Consider the following 16,833-nt stretch of genomic DNA (forward strand, 5'->3'; position numbering starts at 1 on the left):
CATAAGAAAAAAAGTAAGTCTACACTCTTGAAGTAGTGTATGAATGATAGAACACATGGCTTACTATCTCTTCATTAGGAGATACACAACACCAGCATTTTGATGGCATAAAGTAACCCATCCTTCTTATGACATCATCTAATGGTAATTTCCCTTTCCAAAGCTTCCACATAAAGAAGGAAATTTTATAGGCTCATGAAGGCGCTCCACAAGGATGGTTTGGTCCTAAAATTCCATCATAGTTTACAGAAGAGAGCCTTGGACATGTCATGTAATGATCGAAATCCTACTCCTCCCTCTTCTTGAGGTAAGCAAAGAGTATCCCATGAAGCCCAGTGTCTAGTTCTACCCTCTATGGAACTGCTCCAAAAAAATCTCGCAAAATATTTGTGCAACTTGTTGATAACATATGCAGGTGGGTTCACTGCAGACAGCAGGTGAATAGACATGTTTTACAAAACACTATTGATCAGCACAACTCTACCACTAATGGATAACAGTTTCCCTCTCCAGGATTGGAGTTGTCCATTACCTTAGTGATTAAGCCCTCATAGTAGTCCATCCTTCTCCTTGAGTAGAAGATAGGGCAGCCAAGATAAGTGAATGGAAACTCCTTTTTCCATATTCCAGTAACTCTCTCAATTTTCCTCACAACTCATCACTTGTTGAGTGATGGACAAAGATAACAGATTTGGATTTGTTAATCAATTGGCCTGAAGTTGCTTCATATAAATTTAACACTTCCATAATCAATCTTAGAGAAATGACATCTGATGATAAGAATATAATTGTGTCATTAACATATGCAAGATGGTTTATTTTAGAGCTCCATTTAGGTAGACCAAATCCACAAAAATACAAGTTATGATGTAATGCATTAAGCCCCCTCGACATTGCCTCTGCAGCCAATATAAATAAAGTAGGTGACAAAGGATCACCTTGCTTCACTCCTTTAGAAGACTTAAAAAAGCCATGCGGTTGCCCATTAACAAGAATTGAATACCAATTGTTAGACACAATGTTAAAGATCAAACCAATAAACCTTTCAGAGAACCCCATCTTCCTCAGGACCTTTGTGAGAAAAATCCAAGAAAGTCTATCATACGCCTTCATCATATCTAGCTTTAGAACTACATTGGGACCTTCTTTTGTTCTCAATCTAATATCAGTAATTATTTCCTGAGTGAGTAACACATTTTCAGCACTCCTTCCTTTAACGAACCCAGCTTGCTCATAAGAAATAACATTAGGAAGAATATCAACCAACCTCTCATGTATCACCCTCGAGATGATTTTGTTTGAAAAATTGCTCAAGCTGATTGGTCTCAAATTTGAGAAGGTTTGCACATCCTTCTTCTTTGGTAACAATATTAAATTTGTGTGAGTCACAAATTTAGGAAGGTCCTGCCCACTGAAGAAGGCCTTTACCATCTCTAGAATATCTTCACCTATGATTTCCCAACAAGCATGGAAAAAATTTCCATTGAAACCATCAGGTCTACCTGCACTGTCCCCATTCAGCCCAAATATTGCCTTCTTGACTTCCTCCATTGTTGGCTGTCTTGTGAGCTCACTATTCTATTCCTCATTTATCATCACAGGCATGTGATCCAGTATTGTAAAATCTATTGGAACACTAGATTCATGGAATTGCTGCTGGAAAAAATGGACAGTTTCTTCTGCTATATTTGCTTGTTCCTCTAGCCAATTACCATTTTTATCTTGAATTCTTTTCAGCTGTAGTTTTCTTCTTTTTCCATTTACATGAGCATGAAAAATCTTAGTATTTCTATCTCCATCTTTAAACCAAACCATACCAGCCTTTTGTTTCCAGAAATCCTCTTCTAATGCTCATACTCGAATCAATTCAGCTTGCACCCTTTGGAGTCTTTCGCGATTTTGAACTGTTGAATTTAATTCAAATTGAGTCTCATGTACCTTGACCACTTCCTCCAAACTAGCCAACCTTTGAAAAATATCACCAAACGTATCTCTGCTCCATACCGTTAAAGCCTTGTTCAATTTCTTCATCTTGTGGTTGAATAAGATATATGGGCTCGCGTGAAAGTCTGCCTGCCAGTTTTCCTTAACGACCTCCAAGAATGAATCATGTTTAATCCATAGATTCAAAAATCTAAAAGCTTTTCTGACTGGACCAGTACTAGGATTACAAGTAAGTTGTATCGGGCTATGGTCTGAACCAATCTTGGATTGTTGATTGATTTCCAAACCTGGCCAAAGCTGTTGAAGCTCCATGTTGCCTAGGCATTTGGCTAGTCATTTGAAAATACAATCCTCTTCTGCCCTCCCATTCCACCAAGTGAAAATGCTTCCTTTGAACCCAAGATCAAAAGGATTGCACGTATTAATACAGTGCCTGAAATCATCTATCTCGTTAATATGTACTGGAAGGCCATCAAATTTCTCTTCTTCATCCCATATCACATTAAAGTCTCCACCCACGAGCCATGACAGAGACATATTAGTAGCCAATGAGTATAATGTGTCCCACAACTCAATTCTCTCAGTCGCATTACATTTAGCATATACCATAGTAATAATAAACTCCTTATGATCATCAGTATCAGTCATTCTCAAGGTAATCTGCTGTTCCATGTTGAATAGGATATCAAAATCATATTTTTGATCCATGAAAATCCATATTTTGTTAGATATATTAACCACTACTTGCTCAAACTAAAGCCTTCTCCTATACTGGTCCACAATTCTAGTCTGCTGCATAGGCTTCATCAAGGCAATGAAATCAAATTGGTACTGTCTATCCATTGTGACTACTCTTTCAAAAGCTTGCATTGTATTAACTGACCTAATATTCCAAATGAGAGCATTCATCATTAATTAACTAATTTATAAAAGGTTCTCCTTGTTTAAACTCCTGGGACTTTCACCCCAGTAGTGTCCTTTGGCTATTTTTTCTTCCCCCTTCCTGCTGATTTCCCAATCTCTATTTGTCTAGAAGAGATGTCACCTTGCCTACCAACATTGATGAAATTCTAGGTAGTGGATTCTGCATCCATATCTCTCCCTTTTGTCCCTTTTACATGCTCTTCTTCTGCATTATTTTCTTGAGTAACCATCTGGTTATGGATAGGTTTAGGAATCAGACTCTTATAATTATTTTTCCTTTGCTTCACCTCAGTTATGACCTGTGGATTAGGATAGCTGATGACATCTTGAATATGTGTAATGGCTGCTGATTCATCACCTGGGTACCCTAGCCTGCTTTCTGCTGCTTCTCTGAATCTTTCTGAATTCCTTCAAATTGGTTGTTGCACTTCCTCCCTTGAATCCCTTGGATCCCATGTATCTCTAACCTGTTCTATAGGCTCATTCATCTCTGCAAGGCTAGGATTATTAATAGGATTAGCTGATGGTTCAGATTTATTAGGTTGTTCAACTTGAAGAGGCTGCTCTGCTGAATCCTTGACCTTGTTACCCTCAGCTACACTTTGTCCTTCAATTCCACCACTTTTACCATTCAAACTTTGTTCTTCCACATCTGTCTCTTTGTCTTGTACTTCTTCCACATCTTTATGGCCTTCAAGGAATTAACCTTTATCTGATTCTTCTTCATGCTGTTGATACCATAATCTATCTCCAATAAAATCCACACTATCCTTTAGATTTTCTTGCTCAGGGATCACACTTGTATCCAGAGATTGAAATGGGATTTCTTGGCAAGATTAATGTGTGGTAACATTTGTGATTGGGAAAGTTCTATGTACCCATTGAGCTGTAGATTCTTTAACTCTATCTGCTACTGCCTTAACTATACTTCCTCCCCCATTAGAATTAGTTGCATTGCCTCTCTTTGATGATACTACTCCAGTAGACTTAGGAGTAAAAACTGCAGCAGCTGGATTTAACTCCTTATGGACGGGTGATTTCTGCACAATAGTATCCTCTACCACTACTAATTGATTACCTTCATTATTTTGTTCTTCCACTTGTAAGGCTGCAAACATGTTTGCTGTTTGAATTTGTTGGTCTGCATTAACTGGAACAATTTGCCTTCTTCCATTATCATTGCTTTGCTGACTATTACCATTAGCTTGCCCAATTTCCTGCATTGATGCACCATCATTTTAAATCAGATTAACAGATCTTTGTACTTGCTGCCCATTACCTTGATCAACTGGAACTATTTCTTTCCTTGTAACAACTTGATTTCCATTCTTCTTCACACGATTGTCCCTCACTTCCTTCCATTGCTCTCCAACTGGATTCACATTACCTACTACTCTCCCGCTTGATAGAATCAACAAAGGTTGATTATGATGAACCTTAGACTGCTCCTTGCTACTTTCCACAGTCTGCTTGCCTTGATCATAAGGGGATAATTCCGGATGAATTCTCCAGCATTCAAATTCATCATGCCCTTGTAATCTACATTCCTTGCAATATTTGGGCAACATATCATACTTGATGCTAACCCATTCAGTTCTTATTTCACCTGAAGCTTCATTAACAATGTCCATTCTCACCTTCTTAGGATGATCAGCTAACAAGTCGACGAGAACTTGACCCTAGCACAACTAGGTCTAGTCTTATTGATTGTAGCCATGTCCAAGTGTAAAGGCTTTCCAACAGCTGAAGCAAGAGATAAAAGACACTCTTTCACAAAATAAGTAGGTAACAAACCTGGAAAGGAAATCCAAGCCATAGCCATTGGAGTCTCCTCTCCTGCCTTAAATTTCACATCATATATGAGAGGTCGGATTTGATATTCATGTCCATTCTTGTCTTTGACATATTGATCACCTTTCGACGAAAAATCAATAATGTCCTGCCACAAAGTCATACGTATAAGGATATGTATGTCTCTCATGTAACCAATGCTACAATCTCCCTTAATTCCACATTGTAATGGGACAATGCGACGAATCTCGTTCAAATCTGGCCATCCATACGCGATTTTTCCAACCACAGCATATTGGAAACCTTCAATCACGTTCATTCTATCAACTTCTGCCTCCGTAAACTTCACCATTGGTTGTCCATTGACAAAAGCTGCTCGACGCAATGGAATTGGTTCAACAGAGGAAACATGTTTCTGCATGGCACTATTCATAGTTGATGGTTTAAGGATTTTAGAGTAGTCTAAGGGCTGGGGATTGTTGTTAGTGGTCGTGGAGGGCTGGGCGATGATGGGAGGGGGCTGACCGGCCGGAGAAGAGGGCTGGCCGCCGGCCAGATTGGCCATGGCAGCAAAATCGCGAGCTTTCTCTCTCTAGGATCACAAAATCGCCAGAGCCTCTTTCTCTAGCGTACTATTATGTATAAATTATTAAGTTAGAACCCAGAAACTTAAAACGATTAGAATCCCGAACTCATAAGCTTGAAATCCTGGTTCCGCCTCTGAATACTGCCACCAGAAAAGATAAATATTATACCTACGCCTTTCATAAATCTTATTAATGAATATTATCGTATTTAAATTGAAAGGATTTAAATTATACACTAACAATTATTACAATTCGTCAATCTCAAATTAGGATACGAACTCTCCATATTCATTTAATTTCATTTGAACCCGTTTCATCCAATGTAAATTATATATACGGATAGTATAATAAATTTAATTGCTTATGGTAGATAAAAATATGAAGAGTATAAACATTATAATGAAGAAATTTGATCAAGTAGCTAGTCTAAGATTGAGTCGCCTTAACCACACTGAGTGAAGCACAGTGTAGATTGCATCAAAGGGCTGAGCTGGGCGGTGCACTTTGAAATGCCTTTGCAATCTTCTCACTCTTTTCTGCATTTTCAAGTACTTACCACGAGAAACACCTTTCAAGATTGTCTTTAATTCTGGGATTTTGTCAACTGGAACACTAATGGAAAATTGACTCCAGTCAAGAACATCACTAAATGGCAAGGAATAGTGATCTGAAATTATGACAGGAATGCATCCTGCATAAATCGATTCAGTGATTCTTGGACTTGCAACTTCATATCCACTTGGAGCTAAGCAAAACTTGGTTTGACCCATTAAATATGTGTAATTTTGACCCTCTGGGAGGTACTCGTGGACGCGAATTTCGTCGTCTTTGCCTCTCCAGTGTTGAAGCAATTTTTGTCTTATGTAGCCGTGTGCTCCACCAGCAAAAAATGCAAGAATTGGGCGATTGGTTGGGTGTAAACCTAAGTCAGGGGGTGCAAGATTAAGAGTGTTGGCTAATCCATAAACCTCAGGCAATGAGATATCTCTTTTGGGTTGAAATCCTTCTGAGGTATTCGCATTGCATAACACTCTGATCAAGTTCTTGAACAGCTTTGGATTTCCACTGGAAATCTCTGGTGCCTGAACTTTCCAAAATAATGAGTAGTCAAAAAGGTTTGGACCACAAAATAAAATGTTCAAGACCACATATATATATATATATATATATATATATATATATATATATATATATATATATATATATATATATAATTAGCGGTGGCAAAATGATTAAAAGAAAACAGTTAACCATCCATATTAACGAGTCAAATATGGATAAGAACCATATTATCCATTTAGAAACCAATAGGTAATCAATGGATAACCAATGAGTTTAACTTTTATATTTGTATATATATAATTAGCGGTGGCAAAATGATTAAAAGAAAACAGTTAACCATCCATATTAACGAGTCAAATATGGATAAGAACCATATTATCCATTTAGAAACCAATAGGTAATCAATGGATAACCAATGAGTTTAACTTTTATATTTGTAAAGCCTCAAATTAGGAGTTCCTCAAGTTTGGGATACTAGTAATTCTCCCAAAAATGATCATATTCAAAAAGTTATGAGTCGGGTCGAATAATTTATCCGTGTTTATTACCCATTTTTTATCCGAACCATATCCGACCCGACCCGACCCGCCCGTTTGTCACTCCTGTATATAATTGAGATAAATGAAAAATAGGTATGTACGTACCCAATCATGGCAAGAAAGAATGAAATGGTCAGCACCATTGCTTCTATTCCAATAAGGATACTTGTTAGAAATAACATGAATGTAATCCTCAACGACCCTTTGCAACTTTGCTCGAAAAATATGATTGGTGCCTGGAATGAAAAGAAATTGAACAATATAGGCAACACTGATTGGTATAAAGAAGGCATGAGCTTCATCAGGATGGGAAGCCAAGAAATTAGGTGTTTTTTCAGTCTCCATTTCACCAATGAAGTGACCTTCTATTGCATAGATCTCTTTCATGGGTCCATTGTGTACCATTGGTAAATCTCCTTCTTTGTATGTCCACACCTTAAATCTCTTCATCATCTCTATGTAACTCCTGCATATATAATTATATTATTTGAATTCATTTATATCAACTCTTAACTTGATATTCAACATTTGGACATGCATGATTATCAATTTTCAAGACTCAAAAATTTCATTTAAACATCCAGTTGCAATTAAAATTGAACAAAATAAACAAAACTTAACTGGTGAAAGGCATATGAGTTTCTATAGATAGAACCACTTGGAATGAACCTCTGTTCTTCTTTGTAAGAAGTATAGTTTTTCGAACGAATAGCTCGCTGAATTGCTGCTCTTGCTCTGGCTAAATCTTCTTCAATTTTCTCTACACTGCTCTTCTGTTCATGCAAAGAGAAATGGGGAAGATATATATATATATGGTTGATAAAAAAAAGTAGTAAACCATATAGTAGTAGTGTATCCCAGGTGAATTATGCATGATAAAATTGTACCTTAGCATGAATATTTTCTTGAATGAGGGCTACTTGTTGATTGTCATGTAAGATTTTGTTGTTTAAGGGAGGTGTTTTTGAGAAAGAGGAATGATTTAATTGGGAGAAGTAGACCAAGAAAAGAAACAGAAAGGCTGGAAATATTAACAATGGAGCACTGCAGCTTGAAGCAGACATCATTGCATAAATTCGCCTATATATATGGTCGGAAATTGACGATTTCCGGCACTGCTCAGAGGTCACAGCTAGTCGGGAAAAGAAATTAAGATGATACTAGTACTACTACTACTACACCATATTGGGAATCATAAGTAGCATAACATGTGACATTCATACACTAAATGGAATTAAAATCTGTGAATTTATGACCTTGGAAGAATGTACACTCTCTTCAAATCTAAACAAACGGATCAAATATTGAATCTCTATCTCTCTATATAATTATTCTCTTACCTCTTCTTTATTAGGAAAATAGTTTAATCAGCCCATTTTTATATGGACAACCCGAGGTCATCTCACTTGCACTAATATACATTACAATATAGAAGTTTTGAATTTAAATTTTGTACACGGGCGACGATGAATAACTTTTTTGCACCATGAAGTAAAATTGACTCATGACAATAGGTAACTCTTCATATCTAATCTAATAAGGTAACTCTGAAAATAGATTAATAGCTTGTTATAAATTATAGTACGATAGTGTAAAGATCAGCATATAAAACTTAGGGTCAAACCACTTAACTTTGACTGTGAATTTGGACAGACTCTTCAAGCTTTTGAAAATAAAATTGATATTTTCGAAAACTACATAAAAAGTATTATAAGTCATATTAATGCATAATTCAAAATATTTACAAAATATTTAAGAAAAAACATGGTCAAAAAACAAACTCGTAGACTTTCCAAATAGTAATAGTGCCGGTCTTTTTGAAACAAAGGGAGTTACTTTTATGGCTAGTTGAGATTAGTAACCTACATGATAAATAATTTGTTACAACAAGTAAAACTAGGCTAATAGTGTAGAATTTTTCCTAGTGTGTATTAGTTAAAACTTTTAAAGGAGAAAATTCCTTAGGACCCCAAATCCCTTTGAGACGGCAGAAAATGGGGAGAAATTCAAAAATAGCCGATTTGCAATTGATCGTTCAAAAATAGCCCAGTTTAAAAGTAATCGAAATTTAGCCACTTTTCATGTAAAGATAAATCTGAGGGGAAAACACTGTTCAAAACCCGAAAAATACACCAATATATAATGCTGGAGTTCCAGCATAAGTATACTTGAACTCCAGCATATTATACTGGAGTTCCAGGATAAGTATGCTGGAACTCCAGCATAATATGATGGAGTTCCAACATAAGTACACTAGAACTCCAGCATAATATACTGGAGTTCCAACAAGTATATCTGTCCAGCATAATATACTGGAGTTTGGAGCACCGGTGCTTCAGTCTCCAATATATTATACTGGAGCCAGCAAAGTATACCGGTCCAGCATAATATGCTGGAGTTAATACACAGGTGCACCGAACTCCAGTATATTATGTTGGACCGGTCTCTGTTGTAGCAAAATAGTGGCTATTTTTCATTGACTTGGTAAACGCTGAATATTTTTGAATGACCAATCCGAAAACTGGCTATACCGTGCTATTTTTACCAGAAAACGCAAATACGCATATCCCATAATCATATCCCGGATGCAATTTTGTCCCTTTTTTCAGTCTATATGTGTTTTTTTTTTCCTTTTTGGTGTTCTTTGGTTTTGTCTAATGATCCCTTCTAAGAGACTGATATGTACATGATATTTCTGTATTATTCCCGATCTGTGTCTAGACTTCACAATATCTTAGATTATATTTTAAAAAGAGAATGGATTTCCTACTTTTAGTTCTAAAAATAGGCAATGAAATTTATAAAATTTCAATGAATATAGAGTGGTGGCATAGCAGTTTCAATAGGCAGAGGCCACAAATTTCTCCTCAATGTGCGCATATATAAAAGCCGAAAAGCAAGCCACATGCTTGCTTCTTGATATAAGTTCACTTTAACTGCAAAATAAAGTAAAGGTACTTTTCATGCACAAAAGTCCCAACTTGAGTACGTGCATTTATCTTGTATAGAATTTGCCCATATTTAGGTTAATTCTTTAGTTTATTAATATCGAGTCTTGATGATTTGTTACTAAATATTTGGAAGTGCTCCTGGAAATTATTTTATATATTTACAAGTGCTAGCTCTTAAAATTATATATTTAGAAGTGTTGTGTAACTACTAGGTTGCAATCTAGCAATTGCAGAACTTGGTAATTATGTTATAACACGATTACAAGGTAGTTTCTTGGCATCGTCTTTAGTTTTCACAAATCATGTACCTTTTCTCACATAAATACTTTGATGAAAAATTCCACAATTGCTAAGGTCTACCACAGTTTTTCAATAACATTCATCTCAACACAAAACGATTCCCTAAATTGGACATATCAAATTTCAGCGCCAGTACTAAAAAAAACAAAAAGGTTTTAAGAATGATTCCCATGTGATCCCATTAGTATTGCAAGACTTTAAATGGACTATAATCTCACGATTTCTCTAGAGGAAAAAATGACATTATATAGCCGCTCTCAAAATAATAGTCGAAAAATATATAATTTTTGTATATTTTGTATATATATATATATATATATATATATATATATATACACACATTATGTATAGTATATACAAATTTTATACACTTTTCCGGCTATCAAATATAATAGTTTCCGGAGCAGGCTAAAAGTGAGAAAAGCTCATTTCTTGAACTACCTTAATTTCAGTAAAAGGATTCCACCTCAATTAAACGTTAGTGTATCACTTGTTGTTCACCTTAGGTCAACCCAAATTAATGTAGTTTCGTAAAGAACCTGTAGGAAAAGTCAAACACTATATGATAGACGTAGTGTACTTAACTTCAATTTTGACTATCTCGACTCTTTGCTTAATAATTTACGTCTTTATTACTGTCTCTGTTGGCCGTATATGATTAAAAAGTCAAAGATGGATTATACAAGACAAGATCAATTACTAGTTATAAAGAAATATATTTAGGATAACGTACAAGTTTGTAACTCCAATCCCAAGAGTGCATTGAGTTCTTCATAAGTTTTTTTTCTCTTGTCACAAGTACTATTAATTGCCTTTGGATGGTTTGAGTTTGACAACAAGATCAAAGAATGGCTGAAAGTCCAAATTGCCTTCCCTAGGTGCTATACTTTAGTTTAGGGTACAACGACGCTATTTAATTTCTTTTTCTCCTTTCTTAAAAAAAAGTCCAAGGAAAATTATATGTTGAAAGACAAGTTCTTCATTTATTTTCCGTAATTAAAAAATGTAGGAGTAATAGATTAAAGCTATGAAGCTTTGTATAGGGTAAAATTGGTTTGTAATAAATGGTCTAATGATAGCATGACACATGGAATCGAAGACAGGTAAAAGGGGAGTCAAGTAACACCCAGTACCGAATACGACAACTGCAATTGATATCAGGTAAAACCTGAAGAGAGCTTGGTCAATGGGGGCAATCCGAGTATTTGTCATCGGATAGCATTCAATGAGAGAATATTCTCTAACATTAATTGAGCAATTGTTACAGAGAATATTTACTTTCATGGCATGCCGTTACATATTCATCAATGACTTTTTTATTATAATTTAAGTGGGACTTGACCCTAGGATCTTGTTTCCCTATGTACAATAGTCGTTGTAAGTGTGACGACCCGGCCGGTCGTCTCATGAGTTACCGCTCCGTTTTCCTCATTTCTGCTTCTTTATGCTTCGTTATCCGTGGTTGGGGTTATCGGGTTGGTAAGATCGAGTCCGGAATGAGTTTGGTGAAGTTTGAGACACTTAGTCTCTTTTAAGAAGGCTTAAGTTGGAAAAAGTCAACCGGATATTGACTTATATGTAGAGGGCTCGGATGTGAGTTCCGATGGTTCGGTTAGCTTCGGGAGTCGATTTCTGACTTAGGAGCGTGATCGGAATGAGTTTTGGAGGTTCGGAGTAGAATTAGGCTTGAATTGGCGAAGTTGTTATTTTAGCGATTTCCGGTTGATAGGCAAGATTTTGATATAAGGGTCGGAATGGAATTCCGAGAGTTGCAGTAGCTTCGTCGTGTCATTTGGGGTGTGTGTGTGTAAAATTTCAGGTTATTCGGACGTGGTTTGGTTGGGTTTTTTATCAAAAGCGTATTTCGAAAGATTTTAGAAACTTAGGCTTGAATCCGATGTGATTTGGTAGATTTGATGTTGTTTGAAGTATTTTGATGATTGGAACAAGTTTGAATAAGGTATTGGGTTATGTTGGTGCTTTTAGTTGAGGTCACGGGGGCCTCGGGGTGATTTCGGATGGCTAACGGAAGAGTTGAAGTGTAATTGCAGCTGCTGAAGTTGCTGCTTCTGGTGTTTTCGCACCTGCGGTTTGGGGACCGCAGGTGCAGTGCCGCACATGCGGGAGATTAGCCGCAGAAGCGGTTTTAGGAGGATTCATCAGGAGCCGCAGGTGCGGAAGCTTGACCGCAGATGCAGTTTGGGTCTTTTAAGTGACTTCCGCACGAGCGGACAAATGGCAGCAAATGTGGTACCGCAGAAGCAGTTATGAGACCGCAGATGCGAAAAGGACTGGGCAAAATGTATATATTCCTTCCTTCGTAATTTTTGAAGGGTTTAACCATTTTTGAACTCGGAATTGGGAGCTTTGGGCGATTTTGAAGAGAGAAATCAAAGAGACTTCATTGAGGTAAGGATTTTGGACTCAAAACGCATTTCTATAGTAGAATTTCATGAACTAAGGCTGTAATTAATGGGATTAAAGGGCTAAAAATGGAGGATTAGGGCTTGAGTTTAAAAGGCCTTTAATGAAGGATTTGAGGGGTCATTTGGACTTTGATTTTGATGTTGTTGATATGTAGGAACTCGTGGAAAGATATGGAACCCGTTGTTGTGAAAATTTCTGAATTTCGAGAAGTGGGCCCAAAGCTCGGGTTTTGGCTAATTGCGGGATTTTTGGTATTTTTTTCGATTGTTTTCACTTGGGCTTTGTTCCCTTAGCATATTGTGACGTATTCGTTCTGATTTTGGATTGATTCGACGCGCATGGAAGCCAAATCAAGGGGAAAAGGCGTCGCGAGTTAGAGATTTAGCCGATTTGAGGTGAGTAATGATTGTAAATGATGCTCTGAGGGTTTGAAACCCTTGATTGCACATCGTAGGCTATATTGAGGTGAGACACACGCTTGATGATGAGCGTGGGGTCGTGCACTGTTGGAGATTGTGACTTGGTCCCTCCCGAATGACTATTTTACCGCGTATGACTGAAACCTATTTGCTATCATCATGATTTGGGATGAATGTCATATTTGGGCCTTGTGCCAACTATTTGAATCATTCTGGGATTTTTACTGGTATTTCCTCACTGTTTTGACTTTATACTTAAACTCAGTCATGTTATAGTTCACTGTTTTCGTACTCAGCCATGTTTACTCTATTTTAACACTTATATGATCTTTTAAATGATATTTTTGGGCTGCGAATCATGTGTTACTATTGACCGAGTGGTTTGTGAGGATTTTGACTGAGTAAGGCTGAGGGCCTATGTTGTGAGGAAATATTTGATACTGATTATGAGGTCGAGGGCCTGAGATATGTACGTCACGAGGTGGCTTGATTGATATGAGGTCGAGGACCTAGTGATGATGCCACGAGGTGGCTTGATATTGTGTTTGGGCCGTAAGAGGCCCCTCCAGGAGTCTGTACACCCCCAGTGAGTGCGGGTACCCATTGTGATGTGAGATCGAGCCCGAGGGGCTGATATTGTTCTGAGATTGAGCCCGAGGGGCTGGTACAATTCTGAGATGTTGCCCGAGGGGCGAATTTGTTGATACTGTGCCCGAGGGGCGAACTTCTATTTGTTTACTTACCTATCAATTACTTGTTTTACTTGTTGAAAAGAGATTTACTTGACTCTTCACTGTTTCACTGTTTTTAAGTGATTTTTTTTACTGCTTCAGTATAGAATGCCTTGTGTTTTACGTGTTTTCTTACTTTCAGTCATTATTTACATTTTTTACTCACTGAGTTAAAGTACTCACTTTACTCCCTACACCCTGTGTGCATATTCAGGCGTAGCTGGTACCGCTCCTGAGTGCTGATTCCTCCAGTTCCAGGCGGATTTCGGAGTCTACGAGGTAGCTGTTGACATCCGCAACCCCGTGTTTCTACTTCTCTATTATTTCTGTTTCCTTTCAAACACTTGTAGTAGTTTATGACTTTAGCAGACTATTATTATGGTTTAGATATGCTCGTGACTTGTGACACCCCGGTTAGGGCTATGTTGGGTTGGACTTTCCGCATTGTTATCGATATTTCCGCTATTCAGTATTTTTTAAATCATGTTTAGACTATTTTTATGTTGATTAACTGCTTTAAAAGTTGAGTCGGGTTGAACTGGTTGGCCTTGTCTTCACTAGAGGCGCCATCACGATCGGGTTCGGGGTTAGGGTCATCACAAGTTAGTATCAGAGCCTAGGTTACGTAGGTCTTACGAGATATGAGCAGGTTTAGTAGAGTCTCGTGGATCGGTACGGAGACATATATATTTATCCTCGAGAGGCTGCAGAACCTTTAGGAAAAACTTCATGTTCTTGAAATTCTTGTCGTGCGAACTTGTTGATCCGAGTACTAAACTTCTGTTATTCCATTCTCTCACAAATGGTGAGGACACGTGCTACCGGGCGGGGTGGACGACCACCAGTGCCACCAGTTGAGACCACCAAAGGTAGAGGATGTGGTCGTGGTCGTGGCAGAGGCAGAGCAGCGAGGGTGGCACCTATTGATCCACCAGCTACCCCAGCTTAGGATCAGGCTCCAGCTATGGATGCTCCAGCAACACCAGTTCAGGCACCAGCTGTGCCTATCGTGATTCTGGGTCTTCAGGAGGCCTTGGCACAGATCTTATCAGTTTGCACTAGCCTGGCTCAGGCGGTTTCAGCCACTACAGCCGCAGCTACTTCATAGGTCGGGGGAGGCAATCAGACTCCCGCCGCTCGCACACCTGAGCAGGTAGTGCAGGGACTTCAGATGCCAGGGGAGCATCTAGCCCAGCTAGTCGCAGCTGCTTAGGACTATGTGGTTCTAGTCATGTTGGAGGATGAGCAGCGTAGATTGGAGAGGTTTGGTAGATTACAGCCTCTGACCTTCAGTGGCACAACGGGCGAGGATGCCCATGGATTTTTGGATAAGTGTTAGAGGATGCTTCGTACTACCGGTATTCTGGAGACCAGCGGGGTCGCTTTTACCACCTATCTGTTTTCAGGAGCTGTTTTTACTTGGTGGGAGGATTTTGAGAGGCGTAGGCCTGTTGGTGCAGCGCCCCTTACTTGGCAGCAGTTCTCCGTTCTCTTCCTGGAGAAGTATGTGCCGCAGTCCTGCAGAGAGGAACTGTGTAAACAGTTTGAGTGGTTGCGACAAAGGGATATGACTGTGTCATAGTATGTGTTGAGGTTTTCTGAGTTGGCTCGTCATGCCATCTGGGTGGTTCTGATAGATCGAGAGAGGATTAGGAGATTTGTTGATGGTCTTACTTATCACCTCCGTATTTTTATGACCAAGGAGAGGGTGACTGGTGCTACCTTCGAGGAGGTTGTTGATATCGCCCGTGAGATTGAGACTGTTCGCCGTCAGGAGCGAGAGGAGAGGGAGGCCAAGAAGCCTCGAGGATCTGGCAGCTATAGTGGTGCTCCTTCGAGGGGCCAATTCCAGCACATCAGAGGTCGTTCATTCAAGCTTGCTCAGTCAGCTCGCACAGGTTATCGGGGGGCATCTTCGGGTCATGGTTATCATGGATCTCAATAGGTTCAGTCCTCACTCAGCGCCCTTCCAGCTTAGAGTTCATCTCGTACCCCATCGGTTCAGGGTTCTTCTATGCCGAGTGCATCAGCTAGTCACTCCGGTGCGAGGGGTTCCCTTCAGTCCCCTTCTCCAATATCTGGAAGTTGTTATGAGTGTGGCGAGATGGGCCACATGTGGAGGCAGTGTCCTCGTCATGTTGCTAGTGTCCCAGCAGAGGGGTCAGTCTTCGACTTCAGCGCCAGTTTCTTCACCACCACCTGCTCAGCCAGCTAGGGGTGGAGGTCAGTCAGCCAGGGGTCTCCCCAGAGGGGGAGGTCGATCAGGGGGCAGTCAGGCCCATTTCTATGCCATCCCAGGCAGCCCAGATGTTATTGCTTCAGATGATGTCATTATAGGTATTGTTTTAGTCTGCCACAAAGATGACTTTGTATTATTTGATCCCGGTTCCACCTTTTCTTATGTGTCATCATACTTTGCTCGTTATTTGGGTATGTCCCGTGAGCTTCTTGCTTTACCTGTTCATGTATCTACCCCGGTGGGCGATTCTGTTGTTATAGACCATGTGTACCGATCATGTGTGGTGACTATTGGGGGTCTGGAGACCCGAGTGGATTTATTACTATTGAGCATGGTAGATTTTGATGTCATTTTGGGCATGGATTGGTTATCTCTGTGTCATGCTATTCTAGACTGTCATGCTAAGATAGTCACATTGGCTATGCCGGGTGTGCCACGGATCGAGTGGCAAGTTGTGACTGATTATGTTCCTAGTAGACTGATCTCATTCTTGAAGGCCCAACGTATGGCTGGGAAGGGTTGTCTTTCATACCTAGCGTTTGTAAGGGATGTCGAAGCTGAGACTCCCAATATTGATTCTGTTCCAATTGTGAGGGATTTTCCCGATATGTTTCCTGCAGACCTGTCGGGCATGCCACCGGATAGGGATATTGATTTTGGTATTAACCTGGTGCCGGGCACTCAGCCCATTTCTATTCCGTCATATCATATGTCACTAGCAGAGTTGAAGGAATTGAAGGAGCAGCTTCAGGAGCTCCTAGATAAGGGGTTCATTCAGCCTAGTGTGTCACCTTGAGGTGTGCCGGTTCTATTTGTGAAGAAGAAGGATGTCACAATGAGAATGTGCATTTATTATAGGCAATTGAACAAGGTGACAATTAAGAACAAGTATCCTTTGCCTTGCATTGATGATTTATTT

General features: G+C 39.2%; 1 protein-coding gene across 1 annotated transcript; it reads right to left on the reverse strand.

Annotated features, from left to right (window-relative positions):
• Positions 1–5,594: 5,594 nt before the first annotated feature.
• LOC104241741 (probable glycosyltransferase At3g42180) lies at positions 5,595–8,155 on the reverse strand. Its single transcript, XM_070150004.1, has 4 exons — positions 7,735–8,155; positions 7,469–7,620; positions 6,953–7,313; positions 5,595–6,328 (listed from the first exon to the last, which is right to left on the reverse strand). Exons 1-4 carry the CDS (start codon positions 7,912–7,914, stop codon positions 5,660–5,662), a joined length of 1,362 nt encoding a protein of 453 aa, XP_070006105.1. The 5' UTR covers positions 7,915–8,155; the 3' UTR covers positions 5,595–5,659.
• Between the last annotated feature and the right edge of the window lie 8,678 nt (positions 8,156–16,833).

Source organism: Nicotiana sylvestris, chromosome 6 (genome assembly GCF_000393655.2).
Source record: "Nicotiana sylvestris chromosome 6, ASM39365v2, whole genome shotgun sequence".
NCBI classification, from domain to species: Eukaryota; Viridiplantae; Streptophyta; class Magnoliopsida; order Solanales; family Solanaceae; genus Nicotiana; species Nicotiana sylvestris.